At 37.0% G+C, this 27128-nt stretch overlaps 1 protein-coding gene across 1 annotated transcript in view; it reads left to right on the forward strand.

Annotated features, from left to right (window-relative positions):
* The window catches only part of LOC137403717 (acetyl-CoA carboxylase-like), a 50159-nt gene that overhangs the window by 15593 nt on the left and 7438 nt on the right, over window positions 1-27128 (forward strand). The window contains exons 7-36 of the mRNA XM_068089732.1: window positions 347-508; window positions 1175-1338; window positions 2789-3043; window positions 3480-3667; window positions 3866-3971; window positions 4376-4504; window positions 4934-5024; window positions 5799-6014; window positions 7224-7444; window positions 8295-8505; window positions 8973-9065; window positions 9188-9322; window positions 10189-10278; window positions 10398-10516; window positions 11102-11125; window positions 12506-12517; window positions 13090-13221; window positions 14165-14360; window positions 14685-14783; window positions 17204-17422; window positions 18349-18438; window positions 18715-18887; window positions 20535-20721; window positions 20974-21091; window positions 21205-21308; window positions 21482-21686; window positions 21930-22109; window positions 23017-23225; window positions 24507-24650; window positions 24791-24940. Coding sequence (XP_067945833.1) covers window positions 347-508; window positions 1175-1338; window positions 2789-3043; window positions 3480-3667; window positions 3866-3971; window positions 4376-4504; window positions 4934-5024; window positions 5799-6014; window positions 7224-7444; window positions 8295-8505; window positions 8973-9065; window positions 9188-9322; window positions 10189-10278; window positions 10398-10516; window positions 11102-11125; window positions 12506-12517; window positions 13090-13221; window positions 14165-14360; window positions 14685-14783; window positions 17204-17422; window positions 18349-18438; window positions 18715-18887; window positions 20535-20721; window positions 20974-21091; window positions 21205-21308; window positions 21482-21686; window positions 21930-22109; window positions 23017-23225; window positions 24507-24650; window positions 24791-24940 — 4422 coding nt within the window. The remainder of the gene's footprint in view (window positions 1-346; window positions 509-1174; window positions 1339-2788; window positions 3044-3479; window positions 3668-3865; window positions 3972-4375; window positions 4505-4933; window positions 5025-5798; window positions 6015-7223; window positions 7445-8294; window positions 8506-8972; window positions 9066-9187; window positions 9323-10188; window positions 10279-10397; window positions 10517-11101; window positions 11126-12505; window positions 12518-13089; window positions 13222-14164; window positions 14361-14684; window positions 14784-17203; window positions 17423-18348; window positions 18439-18714; window positions 18888-20534; window positions 20722-20973; window positions 21092-21204; window positions 21309-21481; window positions 21687-21929; window positions 22110-23016; window positions 23226-24506; window positions 24651-24790; window positions 24941-27128) is intronic.

Raw genomic sequence — 27128 nt, forward strand, 5'->3', positions numbered from 1 at the left:
CTACCCATTACTATTGCTCATGTAGTTATCATAGTGTTATAACTGCAGTAGAAACTTTCATATCAAAATATTTAAAATTATTGTTTGAGCTTATAAAGTATGACTTATGTCAGTTTGCAAACAAAACTTAGCATTTCTTTTTAGTATTAAAAGTTGTCTTCTCACCACTGACAAAGTTGCGATCCCTTTGATTGTCAGCTATTTTTATGCTTCTTGCTGCTTCAATCATTCCTTTAAATTGGCTTGACGCCATGTGGTATGTAGAATCTTTGTAAGACTTTATTTGTAAGGCTTTCGTAAATGACTATTTCAAGCTGTAACACTTGCTATTTGTTGGGTGTTTTAGGTTGCCATGGGCATTCCATTACACAGAATTAAAGATATTCGGGTGCTCTACGGGGCTGACCTCTGGGCAGATAATGCCATAGACTTTGATGACCCTGTGTTTAAGCCTCAGGCTAAAGGTCATGTGATTGCCGCTAGAATTACCAGTGAAAACCCTGATCAGGTAGTCATTTATAAACAAACGTTTTTAGTAGGTTATTCTCTTTTCATTGTTACTCGCTAACATTTAGCTGTCAAACGTGACGCGAAATGCTTTTCTCATTGTTTTTATTGTTGTGATGTTGTTGTTTAAAATCTGTATACTAACCTTATTTATATGCAAGATCAACATTAGCTTTCTTTGTCATAATTTATTGAGTTGAGCATGCAAGCGCATGTCAATAACCTTCATTCACCTCCGTCGTGCTTAGCCAGGACATGGTCTTTATAGTTTAAAAACTTTTATATGCCGGAGGATTACATCGGCCTTTTTCAAGTTTTTGGGTATTTGTGATCTATTTTTATACATAGTACATGTAGTACACTGGCAGTCCATTGCGCTGTGAGAAATCGCCAGTGTAATAACTATCAGTACAATTATTCCAAAATGCTTCAAGGCGGTCAAGTAGCATGGATGTCTGAGTTCAAATCCTATGCTATGCAATCTTTTTTAAATATCCAACAGTGGCTTTGGATGGAAACGGCTCATACAGTACTATAGTGAAGACTATGACAAAGGTTTTTGAGAACAAAGCTGTTTCGAATTTACACTTGCAGGTTTTGGATTACAAGCTTTCTATTAGAAATTTATTCACAAATGCTAAGGTTAACAAAAGTTACCTACTTGCAGGGATTTAAGCCAAGCTCTGGTCAGGTAGAGGAACTGAACTTTAGGAGCAATGTGAATGTCTGGGGCTACTTCAGCGTGGCAGCATCGGGAGGTCTGCACGAGTACGCTGACTCTCAGTTTGGGCACTGTTTCTCATGGGGTGAGACGAGAGAAGACGCTCGCGAGTAAGTGGTAGTACGAGCAATATGATTGGTTAACTATTGAGGTCCAGTTATCTTTTTGAGTTTTCCTCCTTTTCCTCTGCTGTCAGTTTTGTTTATTCTTATTCATCAGGGTATGAAACTGCCAGTCGCCGATAAGGTCAAAAAAATAATTAAACATTTTTTTAAAATTTATATGTAATTATATATTTGAAAATTTTCATATATGTGACACGGTACATCATCTTACTCGTTTGTTTGGTTGTGAAGTCGTATTTCTCAATTTGATTAAAAGCTATTGTTCACAAATGAGTTTTCAACTTGGTTTGAGCTACTGAAAAGTGACATTTGTCTATTGACAAGTACCGGTATATTCTATTCATGTGTGTACTTAAGGACCTCTTTCCTCTTTACCAAGTGATCAGAGATGCAACTTTAAAAGTATTAGATGTAACTGTTTATAAATGTAACCCCATCACCTTGAGCTTGTTACTGTTGTGCGCACCTTTATATTTATCATTGAGTAACTGTTCATTTTAATTCATTTTAGCACTCGTGCCAGAAAGATTAAGATTTTAATATTAATCTATAAAAATTGTAATATAAAAATATTCAATTTTGTTGTAAGTTAAAAGAACGTTTTTTAGATTTTTTCAATACATTTTATCAAAATGGCTGTTTTCTATATTACTTTTAACATTGTTTTTAAAATAACATCACAAATGCCATAAAATAATATACCAAAATTTATTGGAGTCGATTATTTGATCTTTAGGCTACAAAATATATAGAAGTTAAATATGGTTATTCAAGTACTTTACACCATGTGTTCTCAGAATATATACTGCATTGTTAGGCAACGATCTCGTGAGACACTAGTTCATCATATTAGATGTTAAATAATATATTGAACTGGTACCCTGGCTATTCGGTGCACCTTGGGAGATCATCAAGTGTAATTATTAACTGCACAGTTATTCCGAGGTGAGGCAAGGCGATTGATTGGTGCAGGTGGTAGAGTGTAGGTCTACCAAACTGAAAGTTATAAGTTTGAATTCTGTTGAAAGTAATTTTTTTCCAACTTCAGCATAGTTTCGAATGGTTGGACATGGTTCTTATTATAGTAAAGAATTTAGCGGTTGGTCAATACAGCCATATAGGTCTCTATCATGTTCAACCAGCTCATGATTGTTTCAACCACAATGTTAACGTGCAGATATTATCTGCATGTTAACATTGTGTGTTAATAATGTTAACACACAATGTTAACATGTTAACATCGTGTGTTACCAATGTTATCATTATGTTAGCAATGTTAACATAATGATAATGCAGATAATGTCTGCATGTTAACATTGTTAACATGCAGGAATCATCTGCATGCCATCAGCATGGTCAACAGTTCCTAACAGATATTATTGTGCGGCTCTTCCGCAAGACACCGAAACATGAGAAATCTCTTTATTTTTTCTAGGAATCTTGTGGTGGCTCTCAAGGAGTTGTCTATTCGGGGAGACTTTCTCACTACGGTCGAATATCTCATCAAGCTTCTCGAAACCAAGAACTTTCAGGCTAATGAGCTAGACACGGGTTGGCTCGACACCCTCATTGCAGACAAGGTGCAAGCTGAGAAACCTGACCTGCTTTTGTCAGTGCTTACCGCTGCCCTACACATCGCTGTAAAAAAACTCTCCACAAAGCATGATCTCTACAAAAGCTCCTTGGCTCGGTGCGTGCTGATTGTCTATGGCTGCTTGTCTATACTATGGTGACACTATGACTGACTGTCTATAACATATACTCACTATGACTGACTGTCTATAACATGTACACACTATGACTGACTATCTATAGCATGTACACACTATGACTGACTATCTATAGCGTGTACACACTATGACTGACTGTCTATAGCATGTACACACTATGGCTGACTGTCTATAACATGTACTCACTATGACTGACTGTCTATAACATGTACACACTATGACTGACTGTCTGTAGCATGTACACACTATAACTGACCGTCTATAACATGTACACTCTATGACTGACTACAATATGCAAAAGGACTGTTTTTAGCAAAATATAACTTTGCTCCCTGCGGTGTGCCTATTCTGTCAGCTGCAAGGTTTGTAACTTGTACTTTTATGTATTCTGTGCAGTGGGCAGCTGTTACCAGCAAGCAGTCTGACCAACAGAGCCGATGTGGATTTTATACACGAAGGAATCAAGTACGAGGTGATGGTCACAAAATGTAGTCCAGATTCTTACCACTTGGTCTTGAATGAATCTGCAGTTGAAGTTGAGACGCATAAACTGAGTGATGGGGGCCTCCTCATATCCTATGATGGTGAGTTTCTTATTCATTGAATAGAATTCTATTGTTTTTAATTAACCCCTTTGTAAAATGTCTTCTCACGGTTCTATCCAGTACAGTTGTTTGGTTGAAAGGGATCAGTTGAATTTAGTATAGGTTAGTCTGTTGTGCCCGAACACTTGATGATATCGTTTGTCATTTGGCAAAGACCTGTTTCTTGTGTGTTACCAGGCAGCAGCTATACTACGTACATGAAGGAGGAGGTTGGCAGCTATAGAGTAGTGATTGGCAATAGGAACTGCGTGTTTGAGACAGAGTCTGATCCTTCAGTTCTCAGGTTGGTCAGTCTCTGAAGACTGAGCAGTTTTTTGAACAGCGTAGAAAATTCGCAAACTATTTCTCCTTGCTTATTATAATTGACAAAATCACAACTGTTTTCTTGTAAAAAACTGTATTCAATTATTTGCTAATTGTTTACGTAGAGGTTCGCAGTACTCAATTCACTTAGCAAAATTTATGTCAAACGCTTTTGTGACAAAAATCTGCTGCATTCTGGGAAAATCGTAGTGAAAATCTCTAAACTATCAGTCGAGAGTAAATTGATAGTGAAGCTGTTCAAGGAAAAGACAGGGGGAGATAATTGCTATAATCATGCGTTCTTGAGCCTTTTGTCTCATTCTAGTTTACTTTTCATGGATGTTAAAATAGCCATGGTGTAAAAATTGGGTTGGTCGATTGCAGGACACAGACAGCAGGTAAGCTTATCAACTACACCGTTGATGACGGATCCCACATCACTGCCGGCAGCGTCTATGCCGAGATAGAAGTAATGAAGATGGTGATGGAGCTAAAAGTGGCAGAGACAGGCATGTGAGTTGGTTAGCCTCATTTGGCTTCAATGTTTTGGTAACAATTTCACTGACTGATTAGCAGTCGTAGCAATTACACGTTTCTTTTAAATTTGGCTAGAAGCAATGTCTAATATCAGTTTTGGGATCAAAGCTAGAAAGACTCGCGGTCGTTAGAAATTCATTCCTTTTGAAACTAGACAAGTTTCTTGCTTAGCTTAATTGTTGCAAAATCCGTGCTAGGCCCCATCTTTTCAAAATATAGGAGTCTCAATTAGTAGCTAAGTAATTTTTGTTTGAATCTTTGATGTAAGCTCTGGAACTATCAAACTTTAGTAGTCGTCATTCCTCTGTTTAGTGAGTAATGATAGGCTGATCTGCTTAGTTCTGCCAGTCCCATCTTGTTATGGTAATGTATATGATGAGAAGTATAGCGGCCTATTTATTATAGTTTGAGATATGTGAAGAGAGCAGGAGCCGTGTTGGCTGCAGGCAGTCTCATAGCGAGACTAGTCCTTGATGACTCCTCAAAGGCCCACAAGGTAAGATGCTGTCCGATGCCTTCTTTTGTCATCAGTGTACTTACGGTTTTTTCTTTGGTTGCTAAACCATCCTAAAACCGAATGTCTATACAGAATTTATAGCTGTGCTTTAGTTACAGAGGATTGACAGTAAATTAATCTAATAGTATCCACATTCTGCAATGCTTGCTGACCAGAGGTCGCATCCCCTTTAGAAAAACAGGATATTCCCGACTTTATCACTTTTGAGATATCATATTAATGTCCAAATTATACCCATTAAGTCTTTCATTTCTGACAAATGAAAATCTTTCCTCATTAAACTTTACTCGCTCTGCTTTTCACACAAGTCACTTGTCTTTCTTACAAACACTGTCTCAGGAACTTTGTGCACAATCTGAAATGCATCATATATAAAAAACCACTTTTTTCCTATGAGCCATGCTTTTAACCAGATTAACACCTGTTTACCAATGGCATCTTCGTGCTGTTTGTGCTTCTTCACCTTTGGATGCATGCTGTATATGTAGTTGGTAAATGCATGAGTCAGCAATTGTTGTGAGTTTACTTTTGTGTTACTGCTGTTTTTGTGGACAGTTTCTATGGTGCATTATTGTTCCTCATCATTGGCTGTCTTTGTGGTATTAACGGCTATCTGCATAAGATCAGGTATCCTAAATATTTGGTGCTTTCCTCAGTGTCATATGCAATACTTTTTGGTTTTTAGTTGGATGGAATTTTAGCTGAATTATGCATTAATACAGTAGGTCAAAAGGTCAGTTATTACCTTTTTAGGCAAAGAAGTTTGATGGAACATTTCCAGAGCCAGCAACTCCATCGCTGAAGGGCGAGAAGTTGCACCAGAGGTTTCTCAACAATAAACAGGTTCTACAGAACTTCCTTAGAGGATATGAGCTCCCGCAACCTTACTACGAAAGAAAGTTGGATGAGGCTATATCAACCCTCACTAAGTGTCTGAAAGACCCCAACCTGCCACTCCTCGAGCTGCAGGTATAGTTCTAAAGCTGCACACAACTCTCCATTCTCGTGGTTGTAAGCATTTTTGTTGAAACCTCCCAATTGGAGGAAGAAACTTCACCAAGAACTCATACAACTCTCCATTCTCGTGGTTGTAAGCATTTTTGGTGAAACCTCCCAATTGAAGGAAGAAATTTCACAAAGAGCTTTCCAAGAATAATTTATATTGAAAACTTGTTGGAACTCATTTTTGAATAGGTAGACATTCATTTGAAAATATCTGTATTAACAGACAGGTTTTTCTTTTAGTAGTAACTCTTTTATGAGTTGTTTTCAAGCAGTATGTTAGAGTAATGCAGCAGGAGCTGTTTGTAACATGCATAGGAAAATGAGCCAGTAAAAATGACCACTTCCAACTTCTCATCAACAGCCATGTTTTTATGACATCACACAATTGAACAAAGCAAGCATCCTGGCAGATATACTGTAAAACCTCAATTGGAACACCATGGCGCTCTATTTTTCAACCCTTTTCCTTTAATGCCGTTTAATTAGAAGTGGTGTTCAAATAAAAGATGGAGCAGATTTTTGGACGATAAATTTAACCCTTTCACAGGTAAACCGATGTTAATGTTGACTATATTTTACACTCCTTCGGGTGTATCGACATTAATGCCATCAGCTTCAGCATTTTTTCTAAAACGTTTTTCATATATGTCGAAGTAGCAGACCCAGTTGAACAAGGAACTACTTTGATTATAAGATATTAGCGTGGTGCTGTTATTAGGTATATTGTTGGTGTCGCTTTTAAGTTTTGAATAAGTTTTAAAAATGTCAAAGTGACGGTCAAATAGAGGGGATGCTCAATTAATTAATTTTCAACCCTTCTATAATTAATAGTGGCGTTCTATTAAAGGTGGCGTTCAAATAAAGGTGTCATTTAAATAGAGGTTTTTCAGTATGTATTAACTTTTGTAGTTGTCATGCTGTGAACAAGATATATAATAGTCCATATACAGATGTATGATTAAGTATATAAAGTACATACTTATTCATATCATTGTATTATACTTTGTGTATACATAGACTTTTGTATGTAGAGATATAGCTGGTCAAGTCAATGGACTCATCTGCCTTTGGTTTCCGAGTTTCTTGGACTCCTTAGCTTTATGTTTGAAGTTTTCAAGTTATTCCGTGATGCCGCTGTTGCTAACTAGGCTGTCTACTGGTCTCTTACTGCAGGAAATGCTAGCCCTCGTATCGGGAAGGCTGCCTCCTGATGTTGAGAAGAGCATTCGCAAACTTGTGGCCCAATATGCCAGCAACATAACCAGTATTCTCTCCAAGTTTCCTAGCCAGCAGATTGCTAACATCATAGACGGACACGCCGCCACTCTCACTAGCCGTGCTGACAAGGATGTCTTCTTCATGACGACACAGAGTATTACAGATCTCATCAAAAGGCGAGTGTCAGCCTTTATTTGGTAGCTTGAGTGTTCAATGAATGTTGGCTAGTCCTTTTGGTGTCTGAACCGCTAACTATAATGTTTGTGGTCACGGAGAAGCTATTCTATGAAACAGGCTATTGGCTATTCAAGCCAACATAATATGAATATATGAATTGATATGCACCATTTTTGTTCCTAAATTATTTATATTTCACACAGTCAGCAGTATTTTCTGTTATCATCTTGAGCTAGTTAAGCTAGCTTTTTACACGCTTTAGATTTGCTGTGCGCAGATGTTTTTGTCATTCCTACCAGTGAGCCAAAACTAGATTAGCACAAGCGGACAACTTTGAGTAATATACATGTATTGGTGAGGTGGCAGCTGACACAAGTGTTCAGCCATTATTATGGAGTAAAACCGTGTTTTCGTCAAGTCTTGCTGTGTTATTAATGTGCTACAATTAAGCAGTGTGACTTTTATTCGATGCAGATATATAGGGTATATTAGCCTTTTGATTGTTGAAAAGGTAAATTTGTGTTTCTTTTAATGTCTCAGTCAAATCAGTTATACTTCTGTTATAAATGCACCAAGCGCTTTGTGAATTACCCGACTCACTGCATAGGATTTTTGATGACCGTATTTTGTGACACTTGATCGAATGAATGTTGAAGTCCCTCTGAAGCGTTTTCCTCCAGTTTGTAAAATGAGATAGCTAGTCTGGTGTGTCGCTGATGGTGCCACAAACTAACACTATATCTTTTGGCTCGGGCGGTTTGCAATTCATCATCACCTTCTATCGTAATTATGTATCATTTTGTTCACGGCTACTTATACTAACAAATAGTCTGATAATGCCTTGCGCAGGTATAGGAATGGTGTGCGTGGTTATATGAAGTACATAGTGCGAGAGCTACTTGCTCAGTACCTCGAAGTGGAAGAAAGGTTCCAAAATGGCCACTTCGACAAGTGTGTGGAGGCAATTCGCAGGGACTTCACAGACACCGCTGACGTTGTGCCCTACATCTTTTCACACGCTCACATCCAGACAAAGAACTTGCTCGTTCTCAAGATCATTGTAAGTTTTGTTTATTAGACTTTCATTCTTCTAGTTTCTGTGTTCTTAATAACTGCATTGCATTAAAATGTCCTTCAGTTGTTATAAAAGGCGTTCGGAGAGGGATTGATGATCATTTTGCTGGTTTTAATGTTTTTAGCACAAGAAAAGCTCAAACAAAAATCTGGGGCAAGACTTTCAAAAAGGCTGGAATGTCGGAATTAGAAGTTTTGAGCAGAAATAAATATTCTTGGACTTGTTTTAGAAATTCTTGAACCAAATAAAAAATTGTCCACTCTTTTCAAATAATGGTTGAAATGGAAGAGATGACAATTCTTAATTTGTGCTTACAGTATATATTTTCTACCCAATTTCTGAGCTGCTACCCAATTACTCTACAGACCATTCAACAAGCAGGGCACAAATATCTGTATTACAAAACACTTAGAAAGGTTTGGCTTTAATTTTAATACGCATTACGTTTATAGAACCAGTTCTGTGCAGGAGAGAATCAGATAGATTCTGATATGCAGAGCATTCTGGACCGTCTGGCTACACTGAGCCAGATAGAAAATGGAAAAGTAGGTTGTGGCTCTACTCATATATTTGTCATCGAAATAGTATTTTGGTGTGTGGTGTTTTTATTGTTGTTTTCATGACTGGTTCAGGAGTTTATGATATCCTCGTGTCTATGTTTCTGTAGATTGCTCTGAGAGCGAGGCAAGTGCTCATAGCCACATATCAGCCACCATATGACAGGAGATATAACCAGGTGGAGAGCATATTCCTCGCCGCTATAGACACCTACGGACAGGAGCTCAGTCTAGATAACCTTGAGGTAGTCTTATTAAGTTAACCATAACTTGTCATTTGAGGTGCGATTTTGGAGTGTTATTTTTATATTGAGATGTGGGCGAGGACACGTTTAAGAAAACCCGGCGCAATGACAGACTTTAGAACTGTTCCAATATTTGTTTAATTCAAATTAATTTAATTTTGTAATTACAACAACGCAATGGCAGCCCAGTTGTGAGTATAACTGCCTGACATCACATATGTATGATAAGTTTGCTAAGGCAGTGCAGCCAACCTCTCTCCATCTCTCGCTCGGTATCTTCCCTCTCTAGTCATATACTTTCTAGGATTATATATGTACGTAATGTTTGTTTTCAAGTTCAATACCCTTAAATTATTGGCTAGAATTATCCATGAGCGATCCTTCCAATAAATAATTAATTACTTTGCACTATATATTAAGTTATGCTGAACAATTCAACAAAGGAAAAATAATAGAAAGTAAAATATACTGTATGTATTGTCAAATGATGACGTAATAGCTAGATTCACCTCAGATATTTTTGACTAGCCTAGGTTTTGAAAATCTTGAAATTTGTGACCAAAATATTAAATAAGATTTTAATATAATACGCAATTAGTAAATAGGGTTTTAGTGTATAAAAGAGGAAAAAGTAAAAGATACCATATTGTCGAATGATTATGAAATGATTTTAAATATTTGACGGTGAATTCATTTATCGACGGGTTTTCTGGAATGAATTAGCCTCATTGAATAAGGACTACTTGGATTATACAAGTATCAAATGTAGATTACAAGGCTGCAGTCTGTATTGACCAATCGCTTATTTCGTCATAGAGATATTCCTGTTTTCTTGTAGAATATTGTGTCATTGCTTCTCTTTGTAGAACCTGATAACCTCCGAGACATCCATGTTTGACGTTTTGCCAGAGTTCTTCTACCATCATAATGAGATAGTGAGAATGGCGGCACTCGAGGTAGGCATAGGACTTCTGTCATATGCTACCGAGTTGTCAAATGCGGCTGACAAGGTTGTATAGTGCATTTATGTTTCGAATGTACAAGATGGCGAAACGTTTATTTGGTGCCATTGTAGGTTTACATACGGCGGGGATACATAGCATATGACCTTAATTGCTTGCAACATGTCCAGCTACCCAACAACCTCTGCCTCATAGAGTTCCAATTTCTTTTGCCTTCATCACATCCCAACAGGTAGAGTTGTCTTACCACCTTTCTTTTCGTCTGCCTGTCACATTTTAGCAAGCAGTTCGTTACTTCCCTGTGAGAGTTTACTCACTTGAGACGAGGATTTTATTTAAAATGAATCGTAGACATTCTGCTTTTTGTGTGCCCATTTGTCATAAACTAAAGTACTCTGTTGGTCTGCTGCGACAAGTTAATAAAGCAATCAAATAATTAGTGAAATTTTATTAAAATGTGTGAATTAAAGTGTTTATTACAATAAAGAGTTAGTTATTACAATAAAGAGTAATTATCATTTTTCTTAATATTATTTTTAAAATTTTTTGACAAAAGACCTAAAATTGTTTGACTACACAAAGTTATAGAAGCTATCAGGACTTATCTTTTCTCAACAAGTAATTCGATTGATGTCTTTTGTCATTTTCAAGCGCTGTGTAAGTCTGCCAGTGTTGTAACCCTAGCCAATGCTGAATTCCAGCCTTCACAAAATATCTGTTGTGAATTCTCGTCTTCAGTTTGCATTTTATGTTGTCAAACCCTTCCTTTTCTTATTCATTGGCTGTATATTAGAATCGATCTTGTCACTCTGTTCAGGGCTAAAAACTTACTATACAAAAGGTAAGATTATTGACTTATCTCTCCTCGCTATCTCTCTGGTCTCGGGCCTTCTGCATGTTTTACACGCTGTCCATTTGCTTATCTCTCTATTATCTGTTTGTAATCTAAGGCTACATCTATAAACCCTTGCTGTCTCATAGCTGCACCTATGAGTAGCAATCTGCCTAAGTAGTTTTATAACTGCACTGCGTTCTCTCTCTCGTGTGGAGAAGGTAATGTCTGTTCAGTTCAGCTTCAACCAGTCTGTTAATTAGAAAATATTTTTGCGGTTTGTAGGAAACCTTTGATTGCATGTCCTCAGCTTGCTATTGGCTGTGCTATTTATTTGCTGTATTTACCATATATTCAGTTGTTCATTTGTTGTTCTTACCATATGATGCTCTTGCTCATGTTATACTGACTATTCACGCTGCTAGTAGCATGTATTTACTATATGGCCCCTTTTTGTGCTGACCATTTCTCATGTTTGCCATTTTCTACATGTGCCAATAGAGGCAGCAGCAGCATTTTGCCCAGACTGTCTCTGTCTGTATTTCATGGTATCCCTGATCAGAATTTACATGTTAACTGTCTGTTTAGTTTAATTCTACAGGTTTATTATCTTTTGTTACTCTACATGGCCATGCATCTGTTCTGCCCACTTCTAACTGACATGTATAATGATAACACTCAGTAAATTTTCCACTTTTGTAATGCTCAAAGGCTGCCATCCTCTTCTGGTATAACATCACTGTTTTCAATTATTGCGATTATTCTACGCTCTGGTTTCTCATCATTTGAACAATCGTCATGCGTAATGAGCACCTGCACAATTATTCCTAGACGTAAAAAGGTGTTCGATTTGGGCCGTGGTAGCGTGCTTGGTTGCAAATAGTCGGGTTCGATTCACATGCGGTGCAATCATTTTTTCTAACGGTCTTAGCGCGGCTCCGAACAGCCGGACACAGCTGTTATTATAGTAAAAAATAGTAGTCTGGCAGGCCGTGAGAGATCGTCATGCGTAATACATATCTTCACAATTATTCTGACATGCAGTAAGCTGATCGAGCGATGCAGGTGGTAACATGCCAAGCTGCTAACCTGAATGCCTAAGTTCGAATCCTGTGTGATGCAATCGTTTTTCTAAACCTTTAAACGTGGTTTTGGATGATCTGGCCCAGATAATCTTTATTAGAATAAAGATTATCTGAGGGCTGAAACCATTCTGCTCTCATTTTCTCTTTTTCTCTCCGCCTCTATCTCTCTTTTCTCTTTTGCCTTTTTAGCTCTTCTTCTCTCCTTAAACTGTCCTCATTATGAATAGACTGAGTTACTATCTTGCTAGTGTTATGATCCTCCTAGCGTTTTCATCAACCATGCTCTCTGTTATTGTGTTTATAGACCCCTTCTCAGGTGAGTAGCTCTTTTCGTCACTTGCATGTCTCTTTCTAGCGCTGGGCTGCTGGTTTCCTTCTGCTTTTCCTCCAACCTTTTTAGATTTAATTTGGTGTCCCAAATACAATCCCAGGATAGAGCAAGTACATACCCAGGATATAGACATCGCTTTATTTTGCATCTTCCCGTTTAAACTAAGCACTTTTTGTTTGCGCTTTATCCCTTGCTAATTCTTTGTCCGAGTTCAATTATTTAAGATTCTTATGGAGAAATGTCTAGCCAGTTGCAATATTTTTCTTTTTATACGGCATTCTTTTGAACTTTGCTGCACTCCATACTCTTCATACACTGCTGATCTAGTTTGTCCCAACTAGTAGCACCTCAGATAGTTTAAAGTATGTCTACTTTTGCACATGCATAGTTAGTCAGAAATTAACATGCATGCAAGCATTCCACTTTAGACTTCAAACGCTTTTATGTTCAAACACGTTTTAGTATGTTTACGTTGCACTCTTGTTTTAGTCTTTCTGCTCTGGCCAACTCAGGTTCGCTAATCAATAGTTTGTATTTTTTAATCTCCACCTCTGCAGACATCGGAGGCCATCGCAGCCAAGAATATCGAGCCAGCATGATCATGATAATGTCTATGCTGCCACAGAGATGCCGGCATGTCAGCGGATGGGTGTCATGGCTAGCTTTCGCAACTTTGAGGAGTTTACAAGGTACGTGAGAAACTTTCAACGCTTATACCCTTCACTTGGACCTGAAACATGTCGCATAGACCCTAAAATATAAGAGTAATTGTGGTACAAACAGGACTTCAAAATGTGGCTGTAGGTTGAATAGAAATAGAGTGAGATTTAAATCTTCTCATGGGTTGTACCTTTTCTGACCCTAATTCCTGGTTAGACCAGGCAAGTGTGATAACCACTAGGAGAATTTTTTGTCTTTGTGGAGAACGTTAGAAATTTTATCTTTTGCAAAGTTGAGATGATACAGATGGGCTGTCTAAATGAATAGTTAAAACTAATATGGCAGATTTACTTATCTTGGAGGCCTTGTTTTTCTTCTCACTATTAGCTTTATACATGTACTTAATGTACCACAGCAGTTACACTCTGAGTCCTGTAGCAATTACTCTGTGCATTCTGTAGTTATTATGTTCTATGTACTGTAGTAAGTATACCACTTGTACTATTGCAGGTAGGCTCTGTGTACTGTAGCAGTTATGCTTCATATAGTATAGCTGTCATACCGCTCGATCTGTAACAGTTCTACTGTACATGTATATACTGTAGAAGCTATACTGTGTATAGTGTAGCAGGTATATTGTAGAAGCTATAGCATGTGTATTGCAGCAGTGGTGCTGTTTGTACTTTGCGTATACTGCAGCTTTCATGTCTACAGTTATATTGTGTGTGTACTCGCACAGCTAAACTGCATATACTGTGGCAGCTATACTTGTTCAGGTGTGAGCTACAGTTGTAGTTGGCTGATAGCTAAGTAATATAGTAAACAGTTTATAAAATTATCTAACCTTTTAGTTTCCTATTCCTTATCTATCTATAAACTGTTTGGTCAGAGGAAATAATCTCTGTTATTCCATAAAATTCAAACTTGTTTCGTATATCCCTCACTATTAGCTATTTTTCTGTTATCTTGCAGCAACTTTGAGATGATGCTAGGCAGGTTTATCTTCCCATCCGCCTACGATTTCACAGACATGGCAGGATCGCCCAAACAGAACTTGCATGATCAGGAAGAGCCAATTCACATCCTCATGATCGCCATCAAAGCTGACACAACTCCTCGGACAGATGATGAGCTTTCTGAAAAGTTCTACAATTTTTGCCAGAGCATGGTACAGCCCTCTATTTGTCTTGTATTTTCTGTCAAATGGAAATTAGTCTTTAGCCTTTGTTTTAGGTTTTGTCTTCAATGAAAATTGAATTCAACTTCTCTATTAAAGCAGCAAATTTAGGTTGTCAGATGTCATGTCTGTCCGTTTAGTTTCCCTTTCCTTAGCGACTGTGAACTCTTCAGATCATATCATTTCGCGTAACTGATATTTATAGATGTTTGATTGAGCTTCATGTACATATATTACCGTCTGCTGATTTGATCAACTGACAAAGTTCTAGCTTGTAAATTACTCGTTGAACTCAGGCTTTGTCTAATTTTTTAGTCAGGTGAGATGAAGGGTAAGGGGATCAGAAGGATTACATTTGCAGTCCTCTACAAGAAACAATGGCCAAAGTATTTCACATACAGACACAGAGATGGGGTGAGTATTCCTGCTAACTTCCATAGTTTCCATTGTAATATTAATTTAGCCAACTCAGCCCAAGGAGTTGAAGGGAGGAAGATTCTGCATTGTTATCATATATATATTAGTTATTTCTGAAACATTTAATACAAACACTGCAATCGGTTTATTCATTTTAGTATTTCCAGCATTTATGTTTTGTTGATCAGAGCTGTTCAAATATACTTTGAGCTATATAGCTCTGTTTAACAACGCATGGTGTCAGGGTGTACGATGTTATAATTGCTCAATAGAAATATTGGTAACATCAGTTTTTACTATATGGCTTATAGCAGAAGCGCGTTGTATATTGGTAATATTATGTTTTCTGAGTGATCTCTTCTGCACTAGTGAGTTATAGACAAGTTTTTGGATTAACAGCTTGACTTAAAGCTTCGCAATGTGGCGATTTAATTGTTTGTGACGATTTTGAATGTAAACAGTTTTAAAATCACCACCATTTAAAGATATATCACCAATCATATAAACGATATAATTATGTAATGGTGATTTATCCCACATCTGATGATTTTCAGAGCTAGCTGTACTGGAACTAAATGCACAGGCCTTCTAGTCTTATAATAAACTCATTCCATGACTTTCCACACACACGGGCATTCATGTAATAAATGCTTCTAATTATCGCCATCACAGAACAGTTTCTTTGTAAATTAAAATATACAAAAAAATGTTAACAAAAAATTTACAAGTTTTTTCCTAACGATACCGTGATACATCGCAAATCGTCTATAAATAGACGTTTCGCAATATATCGCAATTCGATATTGCAAATTTGCAATATTGAATCGTCTGATGATTTTGGAAATTACAAAGCTCTAGTTTTAGTACTGTCGGCATTAAAATAAACTGTTGTCAATGCTGGAAGTGCTGCAGCCGATTACAATACTCAGGTTACGATCCTTGTGACATCCACAAATGTGTTGTTTATTTTTAGCTCTATCAAACAGACTTACAATATAATCAGAGACTGGTTATTTGAAGAGGCGTAAGATATTATTATACGTCTCTTCAAATAATGCTCCTAATGCAGCTATAAAGGTAAACCATACACTTGTGCTTTACTAAGTTCTCATATAGAGATAGTGTAGCCACACCTGGGTGCACCGGAGTGCTATGCTGGGCCGACAAGCAGATCATGTTTCCATAGAACGCTATAGTAGAGCGATGGTTGTGCGATGCCTAATGTGAAAGCATATGTCAGCATATGAAGCAGCAGGAAAGCAAGACTTTGGCGCACACAAATGCGACATTGTTGGTCGGTAATTCCATTTCCATGGCACAAAGATAGCACAAGTGCGATGCCATTGGTCGCTAGTTCCATTTCAATGGCACAAAGATGGTACAAGTGCGATGCCATTGGTCGCTAATTCCATTTCCATGGTATGAAAATGGCACAATTGCGATGCCGTCGGCCGCCAATTCCATTTCTATGGCACAAAGATGGCGCATTGCACGGGTGTTTCGCTTCCAAACAGCAACACTGAATCATGATAGAATGAGAGCGACATGACTGTTGCCATGGTGACATTGCAGCACCATATGGGGGGGGGGGCTGTGTTGCTACTCTATCCCTGTATGGGAACTTAGTAATTGTCAGGAAGACTGTAACCTGAGTAATCTAATGGCGCGCAGTTGAACTATCGACTACACGCATGTCTATAATAGTCAAATGAAAGCACCACAGTTGAAATATAATGTTGTGAGGTTGAAACATCTTTTGATTTTGAAGCAGTTTCGAGTGGTTGATGCTCTATGTCGGCAGAAATTCTCAAAAAAGAAGTCAGTGCTTTATTCTTTCACCTTTTCATAACTTGTCTTGACTAAAAAATTTACACAACATGAAATGGCATAAAGACGTAAACTTTTTTGGCATATTAATAAATTAAAACATATGCGATGACAGATGAACTTCTGAATAACTTATAATTAATTTGGGAACAGTTTTGTTAAGTGCCATTGCAAACGATATGAGCTTTTCTGTTGCGGCTGTTAAAAAAGTTCCTTTGATCATCACAATATGATTTGGAGCCATAATTGTCATTGTACAGTTTGTCTTATTTTAATAGGTTTTTGTAGCTTGATTTACCCTTCATCAATATGCCTACTCTGCCTTCAGCAGTAGTTATGTTAAAAGGGCATAGCAGTAAAACAGGAAACGTGTAAAACAGGAAGAGCGTTAAACGGGAAGCGTGTAAAACGGGAAACACGTAAAACGGAAAGCGCGTAAAACGGGAAACACGTAAAACAGGAAACACGTAAAACGGGAAGCGCTTATAACGGGAAGCGCGTAAAACCGGAAGCGTGTAAACGAGAAGAGTCTAAAATGGGAAGCACGTAAAACATACAATCAATACAATGTTAGACTTTTTGCTTTTTAGTATGTAGAAGATCGTATCTATCGTCACCTGGAGCCAGCCCTAGCCTTCCAACTCGAAATCAACAGGATGAGAAAGTTTGATCTAGAGGCTATCCCCATAGATAACCATCGGATGCACATCTACCTCGGCAAGGCTAAATCGACGTCCCGCACTCAGGAGGCTACGGATTATAGGTTCTTTGTTCGGGCTATCATACGCCACTCAGACCTCATCACAAAGGTATGCTCATGCTCATTAACCACCTTTTTGTACAAAATCTTGTTTCTTGGGGTTGTGATTTTCTTGTGTGTAGTTAGTTGGCTATCATTGTTCTTCTTCCTATCATTACCATAATTGGTATGGCTGTTATAATTTCTCTTGTTGCTATTTTGGCATTATTGTTGTTGTTGTACAAGTGAAGCTGACTCTAGTAAATTTCTTTATTGATTTTTAGAGTTTTAAATACTGATTGAATTTATGAATAAATGTTCTTCTATTAATATTTTATTGCTGGGATCCGTTTAAGTGTAGATTGTATCTCTATATTAGTAGTTGTATGGTATATATTAGTAGTTGTATGGTATATATTAGTAGTTGTATGGTATATATTAGTAGTTGTATGGTATATATTAGTAGTTATATGGTATATATTAGTAGTTATATGGTATATATTAGTATTTGTATGATATATGTTAGTATCTGTATGATATATATTAGTATCTGTATGATATATATTAGTAGTTGTATGGTATATATTAGTATATGTATGGTGTATATTAGTATCTATATGGTGTACATTAGTATCTGTATGGTATATATTAGTAGTTGTACGGTATATATTAGTATCTGTATGATATATATTAGTAGTTATATGGTATATATTAGTATCTGTATGATATATGTTAGTATATGTATGATATATATTAGTAGTTGTATGATATATATTAGTATCTGTATGGTGTATATTAGTATCTATATGGTGTATATCAGTATCTGTATGACATATATTAGTATCCGTATGGTGTATATTAGTATCTATATGGTGTATATTAGTATCTGTATGGCATATATTAGTAGTTGTACGGTATATATTAGTATCTGTATGGTATATATTAGTATCTGTATGGTATATATTAGTATCTGTATGGTGTATTTTTTGCTTACAGGAAGCTTCTTATGAGTATATAAAAAATGAGGCAGAGAGAACCCTCCTCGAAGCTATGGATGCGATGGAAGTGGGGTTCTCCCATCCGATGGTTGGTTATTTTCTTATTGTAAATATTTTATTCTCTCTGAAGCCTTTCCATGGAAACACCAGAGTTTTTCTTTCTAAGCACATTTTATTTTGTAGCCTGCTGCCATGTAGACTCTCTTCCTTTTTTACTTTTATAGTTTAATATTGTTGTAACATTTTAACAAAAAACATTTTCTTCTGGCCAAAGCAAAATTTCTCTTTTCTACCCATTCAGAACACATGCCTAACTTGCAGTGTTTTGGTCTTATTTTACTATGAGATCTGTTCATCCATACAGAGTTCTAGAACGGACTGCAACCATATCTTCCTCAACTTCACCTCTACGCTGACTATCGCTGACCCTACAAACCCCAACAAGCTAATGGATTCAGTGAGGGAGATGGTTGTGAGATACGGAGCCAGGCTCTGGAAATCGCGGATACTCCAGGCTGAGCTTAAGATGAATATAAAGTAAGTTGTGCTATAACTCACCATGTATTTACTGAACTGGTATGTTGTATATTGCCTTCTACTATATCAACATAGATTCTTTCATAGTAGAATGTAGTTGGTAAGGAATGCCTTGTTATCATTTAAGATCTTGTAAATCGCATAGAGGTACCAAATGTATGAGTCCCGCTCCATTGATTGAATTGAATTGGTCTGCTTGTAATCAGCGGTTTGTATTGCAATGTGTCATCAACATGAGATATCTATATGATTTGATTAACAGATGTCTGGGTATTGTACATCTGTCACGTGTAGTGCTATTCAAGGTCATAGCTCACAGCTTGCATATTCTTAGCTTGTTTGTAGACATAGTTTCATTAAATATTTTCAAAGAAATGAAATTTAAGCTGTTGGGTGCCAATTTTGCATTTTTGCACAAATGCTTCCATGGCCCGAGTGCCAATTTTGCATTTCTGCGAATCTGCAATTCCTCAGAATCGATGAAAGTTAAAAACCGGTGAATGAGCATAAAATGTTCACAAAATATCTACAAGTTCTATATAGTCACATTAGAAATATAATTAGATTGCCTATGAAGCAGTTTTAGACAGTTAACACGAGTATTTAGTTAGTAGTGGTAAAAGAAATGGATAACAGCAAAATAGCACTCATTAAATCGCCATGTTGCAAGCGTTTGTAAATATTTATCAACAATTTTAAAACTGTGACAGCCCAGCTTAACCTGAGTTCCAACATAGTATGAATCTTTATACATCTAAGAAATATTAAAAGGAAACGCTGTATTGGTTGGTAATTGCTTTACTCGCCAACAGAAAAAATGATGTTTTGTGAAAGTCAATTATTCAAAACCATTTATTTCAATAAAAAATACTTTAGTTTTTGTATGGTGTTTTATGTCTACCGTTGTTACAATGTCTTTTAGTTTAAATTTGAAACCATTCTTTGTGAGGGCATTCACAAAGAAAGTTTTCGAATTCATTCTTTAATCTTAGGAAGTTTCTGCTATGGACTATCATATTTTGAACGATACAACTTTACTTGCTAGTCAATCTTACTTTTTTTCATAGCCCATTGCCGTTTTGTATTATATTTATGTTATGTTATATAACTTTGCATTAAATTAATTTATTCTAGCTTTTCCAGAATGCTTTCAAGTTATCTTAACACTTTTAGCAGAAAATAAAACAGCTAGCATTTATGAAATGTTATCTAGAGCCCAGACAGTAGTATTTTTATTTAAAACAAAAGCTTGTTTTTGTATTTTTCATCGTCTGGTTTGCTGTAAGGTCACCCAAGACAGGTAATATTGGTCGTATACTGCTGGTTAAAGGGCTCTAATGATGTATTGTTAATTTTGGCTAGAGAGATGAAGTAATAACAGAGCTAGAGGCAAAACAAAATGTCATGTTTTTGATGGAAAAATATTTGGCACCGCAGCACTTGGTGCAACGATTATTGCAGCAGTCAAAGGACTAACATAAACTGAAGATTTTGACAAACATATGGTGTCAACATGTAGTGTCAACATATGGTGTCAAAATGAGGTAGCTGCTTAACCAGCAACTGAATGTAAGCAACTGCCCTTGATTTTGTACGTTTAATTTGCCCAGTTAGACTCGCTGTTTAGTGATTATTCACCTACTGCAGGCTCCACACATCTGGTGAAAAGATACCCATCAGGGTTTTCCTCTCAAATGAGAATGGATATTACCTGGATATCAGCATGTACAAGGAGGATACCGATCCCTCAACTGGGCACGTCAAATTCAGAGCCTTTGGTAGCAAAACAGGGCCCCTGAATGGACTGCTGATCTCCTCTCCTTACGTCACCAAGGTAGTCCATTTCATCTTACCTTTTCCTTTGTTTTAAGCTTCATTTGTGTTTCTGTGTGAGTGTTGTTGTGCAGACGATCAAAACTCCCCTATAAGAGGTCAAGAATCATATCGGTCACATGACCATAACAAGAGGATAACTCCAACATATGAATATATACATTAATCATATTAGTGTTGATTCACTAAACACAACCACTCCTTTACTAAACCAACCATGTTTTGTAACTTACACAATCATTGTTGCATTTAGGATCATCTGCAGCAGAAGAGATCTGTAGCGCAGAACCATTGTAACACAACCTACGTCTATGACTTCCCTGATGTCTTCAGACAAGCTCTCCTCTCCATATGGCAGGCAAAGGAACAAGGTGAGATCAGCAGTGGTAGCTATTTGATGTAGCCTTTTGTTGAGTCTACGGAGGTATTTCCCGTTTATTAGCTAGTTTTAGACAAGTTTTTATGACTAAGTTCGCTGTTTCAGGTGAAGGCAGTCGGCCAGTGGAGATAGTTGAATGCGCAGAGATGGTGTTAGACAAGGAACAAAACAGGTTGTGTGAGATGGTTAGAGTTCCTGGTGAGAACAAGGTATGTCTACCCACAGCTCTTGTGTGACTGGTAGCCTTGTGTGAGTACCGCTTTTTAGTACAAGGATTTCACTAGTGCTTTGTTATACTTAGTTAGCACGCAATAGCACAAATCATTCTTGACAATAGTGACACGTGTGGATCTCTTCAATGACTTCAATTTTTCTTGCATAGATTGGAATGGTGGCCTGGAGGATGACATTACGCACACCAGAGTACCCAAGTGGTAGAGATGTAGTTGTTATAGCCAATGACATCACTTTCAAAATTGGATCCTTTGGCACCGATGAAGACATGCTTTTCCAAAAAGCTTCAGAATTCGCGAGAGAACATGGGATACCTCGAATATACATAGCGGCTAACAGCGGAGCCCGTATTGGTCAGTAGAAACTTAGCCTTGTTTGATAAAACTCTTGGCTTGACTCTCTATAAGAGTTGGATGAGCTGTTTTATTCTGTTTTAGGTGGCCCTTTTGTAATTTTTAATATACCATTATCATCTTCATACTGTAGCCTAACAAATTCGAATCTTACTCCATTGGATTTACTTTTACTTTCTTTGTTTGCGCTCTGCTCAATCTGGTAGCCCCAGCTTCACAAGTCGCTCTGTGTGCCATTTGCAGGTTTGGCAGAGGAGATCAAACCTCTGTTCAGGGTGGCCTGGAATGACAAGGCTGACCCTGATAAAGGCTTTAAATACCTCTACCTGACTCCAGAGAATTTCACCAAAGTCTCTGCATCAGTGAAAGCTCAACTTATTGAGGATGACGGAGAGTCTCGGTACAAGATTACAGATATTATCGGTATGTGTTGGGAGCTAAGATTAGTGTTTGGGGGTAAATTATTAGTTATGGTTGGTGGGCTAGTGCAGGCTTCTTTGTAACTGCGATATCTTGAGATAGTTTATTAATGATCCTAGCAAGTTGTTCACTGGAATAAATTCTACTATGAATGGAAGTGTGTTCTGCGTAGTGATTGCATCATCTGCCTGTCTCGGGACCAGACATTACTAACAAACTGAACTAGCTAACTAGTCAGTGTATGCCACACCATTTAGACACTAAATTAGTTGTTCATGGATTGTCTCCTCCACCCGATACTGCGTAGGAGGTTTTCAGTTTTTCTTCGAGATGCGTTTTCTCATTTCTTCTCAAAGTTTTCTTTGTGAACACAATTCATATATTACACTGTTTCAGATATCAAGTGACTTTCATTGGCTGCCGATTATGTCTCAATGGATACCGTTTCCACCTTCTTTAATATCACTCATAGACAGGTTGAATTTGAGATTGAGTTCAGGAGATGATAATTTACAATCAAACCACTGCTACCATATCTTATGACAATTCCTACCGCTTTAGTACCACAATTGTTTAGTGTGCTGTGAGGGATGGTCAGGTGTAATAGGTAACCACATGTGCAATTATTTGGAGATGCCAATAGCGCAGTTGAGTAGTGCAGTTGTTAGAGCTTTGGTGTACCATTCTTGAAGTAATGAGTTCAGTTCCTGTATGATACAATTTTTTTCAACCCCTGACCGTGTCTATGGATACATGGACAGGCAGACGGACATAGCTATTATTATAGCAAAGATTGCCACTTGTTTAACCGTCCAGTACATTGAATTATGTTGTTTTCAGTTTTTCGGTCAATAACAATTTTTGTTTAGTCGTTTTAGTGTAAAACTGACTTACTTATTAACCTGTACAGGTGCCAGCGAGGGCCTAGGAGTGGAAAACTTGAGAGGCTCGGGTATGATAGCAGGAGAGTCCTCACAAGCCTACAATGAGATACCCACCATAAGCTATGTGACATGTAGGACCATCGGCATCGGCGCATACCTGGTACGGCTAGGTCAGCGCACCATCCAACATGAGCAGTCTCATATCATACTCACAGGCGCCGGGGCTCTCAACAAAGTGAGTTGTGTATATAACCTGAATGCAACAGCTGATAGCATCTATAGATACGATAACAGCTAGCGATGACATTTCGCACATTTTATTTTCTGGACGTTGTAATTGCGATTAGGTTTTATTAATTTTACTCTAGAAGCATCCTGGCAGTCAGATCACCTCAAATGTCATAAACAATCCTAAATAATAGAAAAATACAGATAGTTTCTGATAAAATCTACTAAAATTTTTGGGTAAGTTCATCTTGAAACCCTGAACAACTAACAGCATCTGTAACATGTGATAGTTTGTAATGGGCTGAGGGTGCTAGAAACTTGCCTTGGGCAGGATCATGCTAGGAGTTGTGTGCTGTTGTTTCTGCCTTCTTTTGGAAGTCCTCAACCATAAGAATGAGATTTGTTCATCACAATGTAAGAGTTGCCTACCTTCATAAGGTAGAAGTTATTGAAAAGAATATATTTTCAGATTTCCTTAACACTAGTTCTTGCACGAAGGCTATTATTTTTGTTGTTACGCTACCATGGCACTGACAACTGTTTTCCCCTGAAAACAGGGTATATTTATGCTCTATTTGTTGTATGCTACTTATAGTTACTTGATTTTTTTTAATTTTTCTCTGTCATACCATAGCAACATTTAGAAGAAGTTTTGATTAAACTGTGTAGCTAGTTCTGTTGAGAACATCAGTTACAAAGTGGAAATAATCTGCCTGCAAGTAGTTTTCGTAAAATTATGAGAAATTCCTAAACTGAAGCTAAATGATGTAATCAATCGGGTCTTTGATTGGCACTCTGATAGGTGAAATTAGCTTATTGTTAGTATATTTCTGTATTGTTCTGCTGACTACATCTTGTAATAAAAAGTCATTCGCAGGAAAATGTTCAGTTAGTTTGTATGCTAGACTCTTATAATTTTATCTTATAAGTTTGAGTTGGCAATTTATCATTCCAGTGATTAGATTTTATAGTTTATACAGCAGTGTTTGTGCTTAGTAATACTGCACTTGATTCATTGTTATTATGCAGTCACCCTGCACCAATAAAGAGAGTTTCTAGCTATTTATCATTATTATTAAAAAAACGAATCAAGTTCCTTTTTTTTCTTTAAATGTATACAAAATTGCTTGTTTCAAATGTGTTGATTGCTCTTTAAACTTCTAGTAAAATTGTGATGCTATAGTGTTGCCCTTCATGTTACAATTGTGAGAAACTTTGTGCTAAAAATTGCACATACTCTGCATGCTTTTCCCTCTCGTCCAATCATTGATCGTCTATTCGCTTGCAGCTGCTTGGCAGAGAGGTCTATACAAGCAATGCCCAGCTTGGTGGCCCTCAGATTATGTACAATAACGGTGTCTCTCATCAGTCTGTCTCTAATGATCTACACGGGGTAGCTGCAATCCTTCGCTGGCTCTCATACATTCCTAAGGTTGGTTCACAGGCTATAATGTGTGTACCTTTAGTATAGTCTTGAATCGCTTAAGGTCTGCTGTAAAGGAGAAATGACAGAACACAGTGTTGTTGCTGGCTCAGTCTACGGTTGGTCTCAAACTGTCAATTTATTTGCAGACGACAGCATCTCCCCTTCCTATTACTGTACCTACGGATCCGGTAGACCGGGATATAACATTTCAGCCTAGTAAAACCCCCTATGATCCAATACACATGCTAGGAGGAAGGGAAACAGACAGTGGCTGGCAATCTGGTTTCTTTGATAAGGTAGCTGCTAGTGATCCTCTCAGTTATGTACACTCCCTGTCATAACACCATCAGATTAGTGACAGAGTTTTATAGGAGGCATGATTAATGCAATAAGTTTTTTATATTTTAATTTATGGTAAAAGAAATTTCATGCTTGTCTTCCTCAGTTCAGTCGTCGATGTAATGTTGTCTTCGATATACCGCTGAATACAGACATTTACTGCTGCATTTATGCATTTGCTACACAATATTTCACATAGGTGTGTGAAGCAAAACATTTTCAAAATCGGTTTTTCTATTTTATAGCAGCTTTGAATGAAAGTTTTTCGTGCGCTATTTTTATAATATAGAACGAGTTTATAGAACAATAAGAAAAGTTTTTAGTATTATTGAACTATGTTGCCGATGTTTGGAACTGTAGCGATAATATTAATCATATCGATAGACACTAGACAGCTGCACACGATAAAATTGAAAAATAGTTAAGAGGATATGTAAATCATATATAGTTGTTAAGCATTACTTTAAATTCAAAAGTCACCTGTCAGATTCTCTCTCTCCAAAACCTTAACTGCTAAGAATGAAAATGGTGCATGGGAGAATAATATATTTTAACTAAATGAGGTTAAGGCTATGAATAATAATGAATCTCTCATCAGCCGTGAGTGAACCTGAAATGAAGGGGGCTCAGTCTGGAAATACGTATATCAAAGTTTATCAGAATTCTTTCTAATGGTAGTACTGTGTTGGCTTAGACATTGCACATTGTAACTGCATCGTATGTTTGCTCCTTGTTGGTTATACATGTACACTGACTAGCTACCCTCTGTTTATGTCTATCAACAGCGTTTTACCGCTGGATGACAAGAGCATATTATGAAATAAGTAAATTATGAAATAATACTGCATGAATCATAGTTATGTTATGCCTTGTAATTTTATATTGAAGCTAAAAGCAACCATTTGTAGCACATAGTTAAAGTACCCGCAGTTGTTGTTATTCAAATGCCTGTTGTATGAAGGTAGTTTGGTATGGTCTGTAATTAACTTCTCTGATTTCTGGTGTATGCATAATTGATGTGTAACTGATATTATGATTTGTAAATTTATATTTTCACAACAATATTCCATAGGCAAATGTTAACATCTTATAGTAAAAATCTGATTAATATACTTCAGTTAGTATGATTATTGATACTATTATTGGTAACAATGGCTGTTATTAATATTATTATGACCTGTAGAAATATTGAATCTCGTAAATATAGCTGCTGAATTGTTCAAGATTTGGTAGCTGTAACTTTAAAGGCCTGGCTACACCCTTTGTAGCTAACAAAATGTATAGCCTATGTGTAGTGTTGGAATTTGCTATGGCTAGAAACATTGATGCAGCTAATTGCGCATCGCTTTGACAAGTAGCTTGGTCAATGAGAAGGTAAAGGTACAGTTAAGGGCAAGGTCATGATGTTCTTTGCAGGATTTTTCATTACCTTATTGACATCTCATGAGCATCTATGATATCTAGTCTGTTGTAGTGATAAAATTTATGTTTGCATCTATAATATCTGTTTTGTGATAGTGATAAAAGTTATGTTTGCATCGCTATATTTTTATGGAAAAGATATCGGCCTTTTTATGGAAGAAATCGCTCAGCCTTTCTTGTTGAATTAGGTTGAAAAAGGTTTCAACCAGAGGCGCTAAATTTTATAGTGAAAGTGAAGATATGAACTGCCAAAGAATAAAATTTCGTGATAAAAAATTGAAATTCAGTAAAATAGTTCAAAATACATACTAAAACTTAGTTCTATGTGTGGGTTTAATTTAGTAAGCTAAACTTACTTGAAGTGAATTCTAAGTTTATGTTATGCGTACCTTTTGAGTTTTGAAGGTAAGAATTCCTTACCGTACGTACTGCATTTGGTACACACATAATAATTTTTCATTTTATTGCAGATCATAACCATTAAAATACACTAAATACAATACAGTTACTGTAAGTAGCTATAATTACTAGCTATATTTTTTTCTCTGGAGATGAAAATAAGTAAAGTACAAAAATAATTTGGGTAAATGAGACGAAGCAAACCAGAGGGGAACTTTGCCTGTCAGCAGATTTAACGATTTAGTGTATCACACGATTTTCTGAATTATGCCAGTGACCTTCTGCAAAAAGTGAGAATATCCTTGTCCATATAGAAATAATAGT

The sequence above is a fragment of the Watersipora subatra genome, chromosome 9 (assembly GCF_963576615.1).
Source record: "Watersipora subatra chromosome 9, tzWatSuba1.1, whole genome shotgun sequence".
NCBI classification, from domain to species: domain Eukaryota; kingdom Metazoa; phylum Bryozoa; class Gymnolaemata; order Cheilostomatida; family Watersiporidae; genus Watersipora; species Watersipora subatra.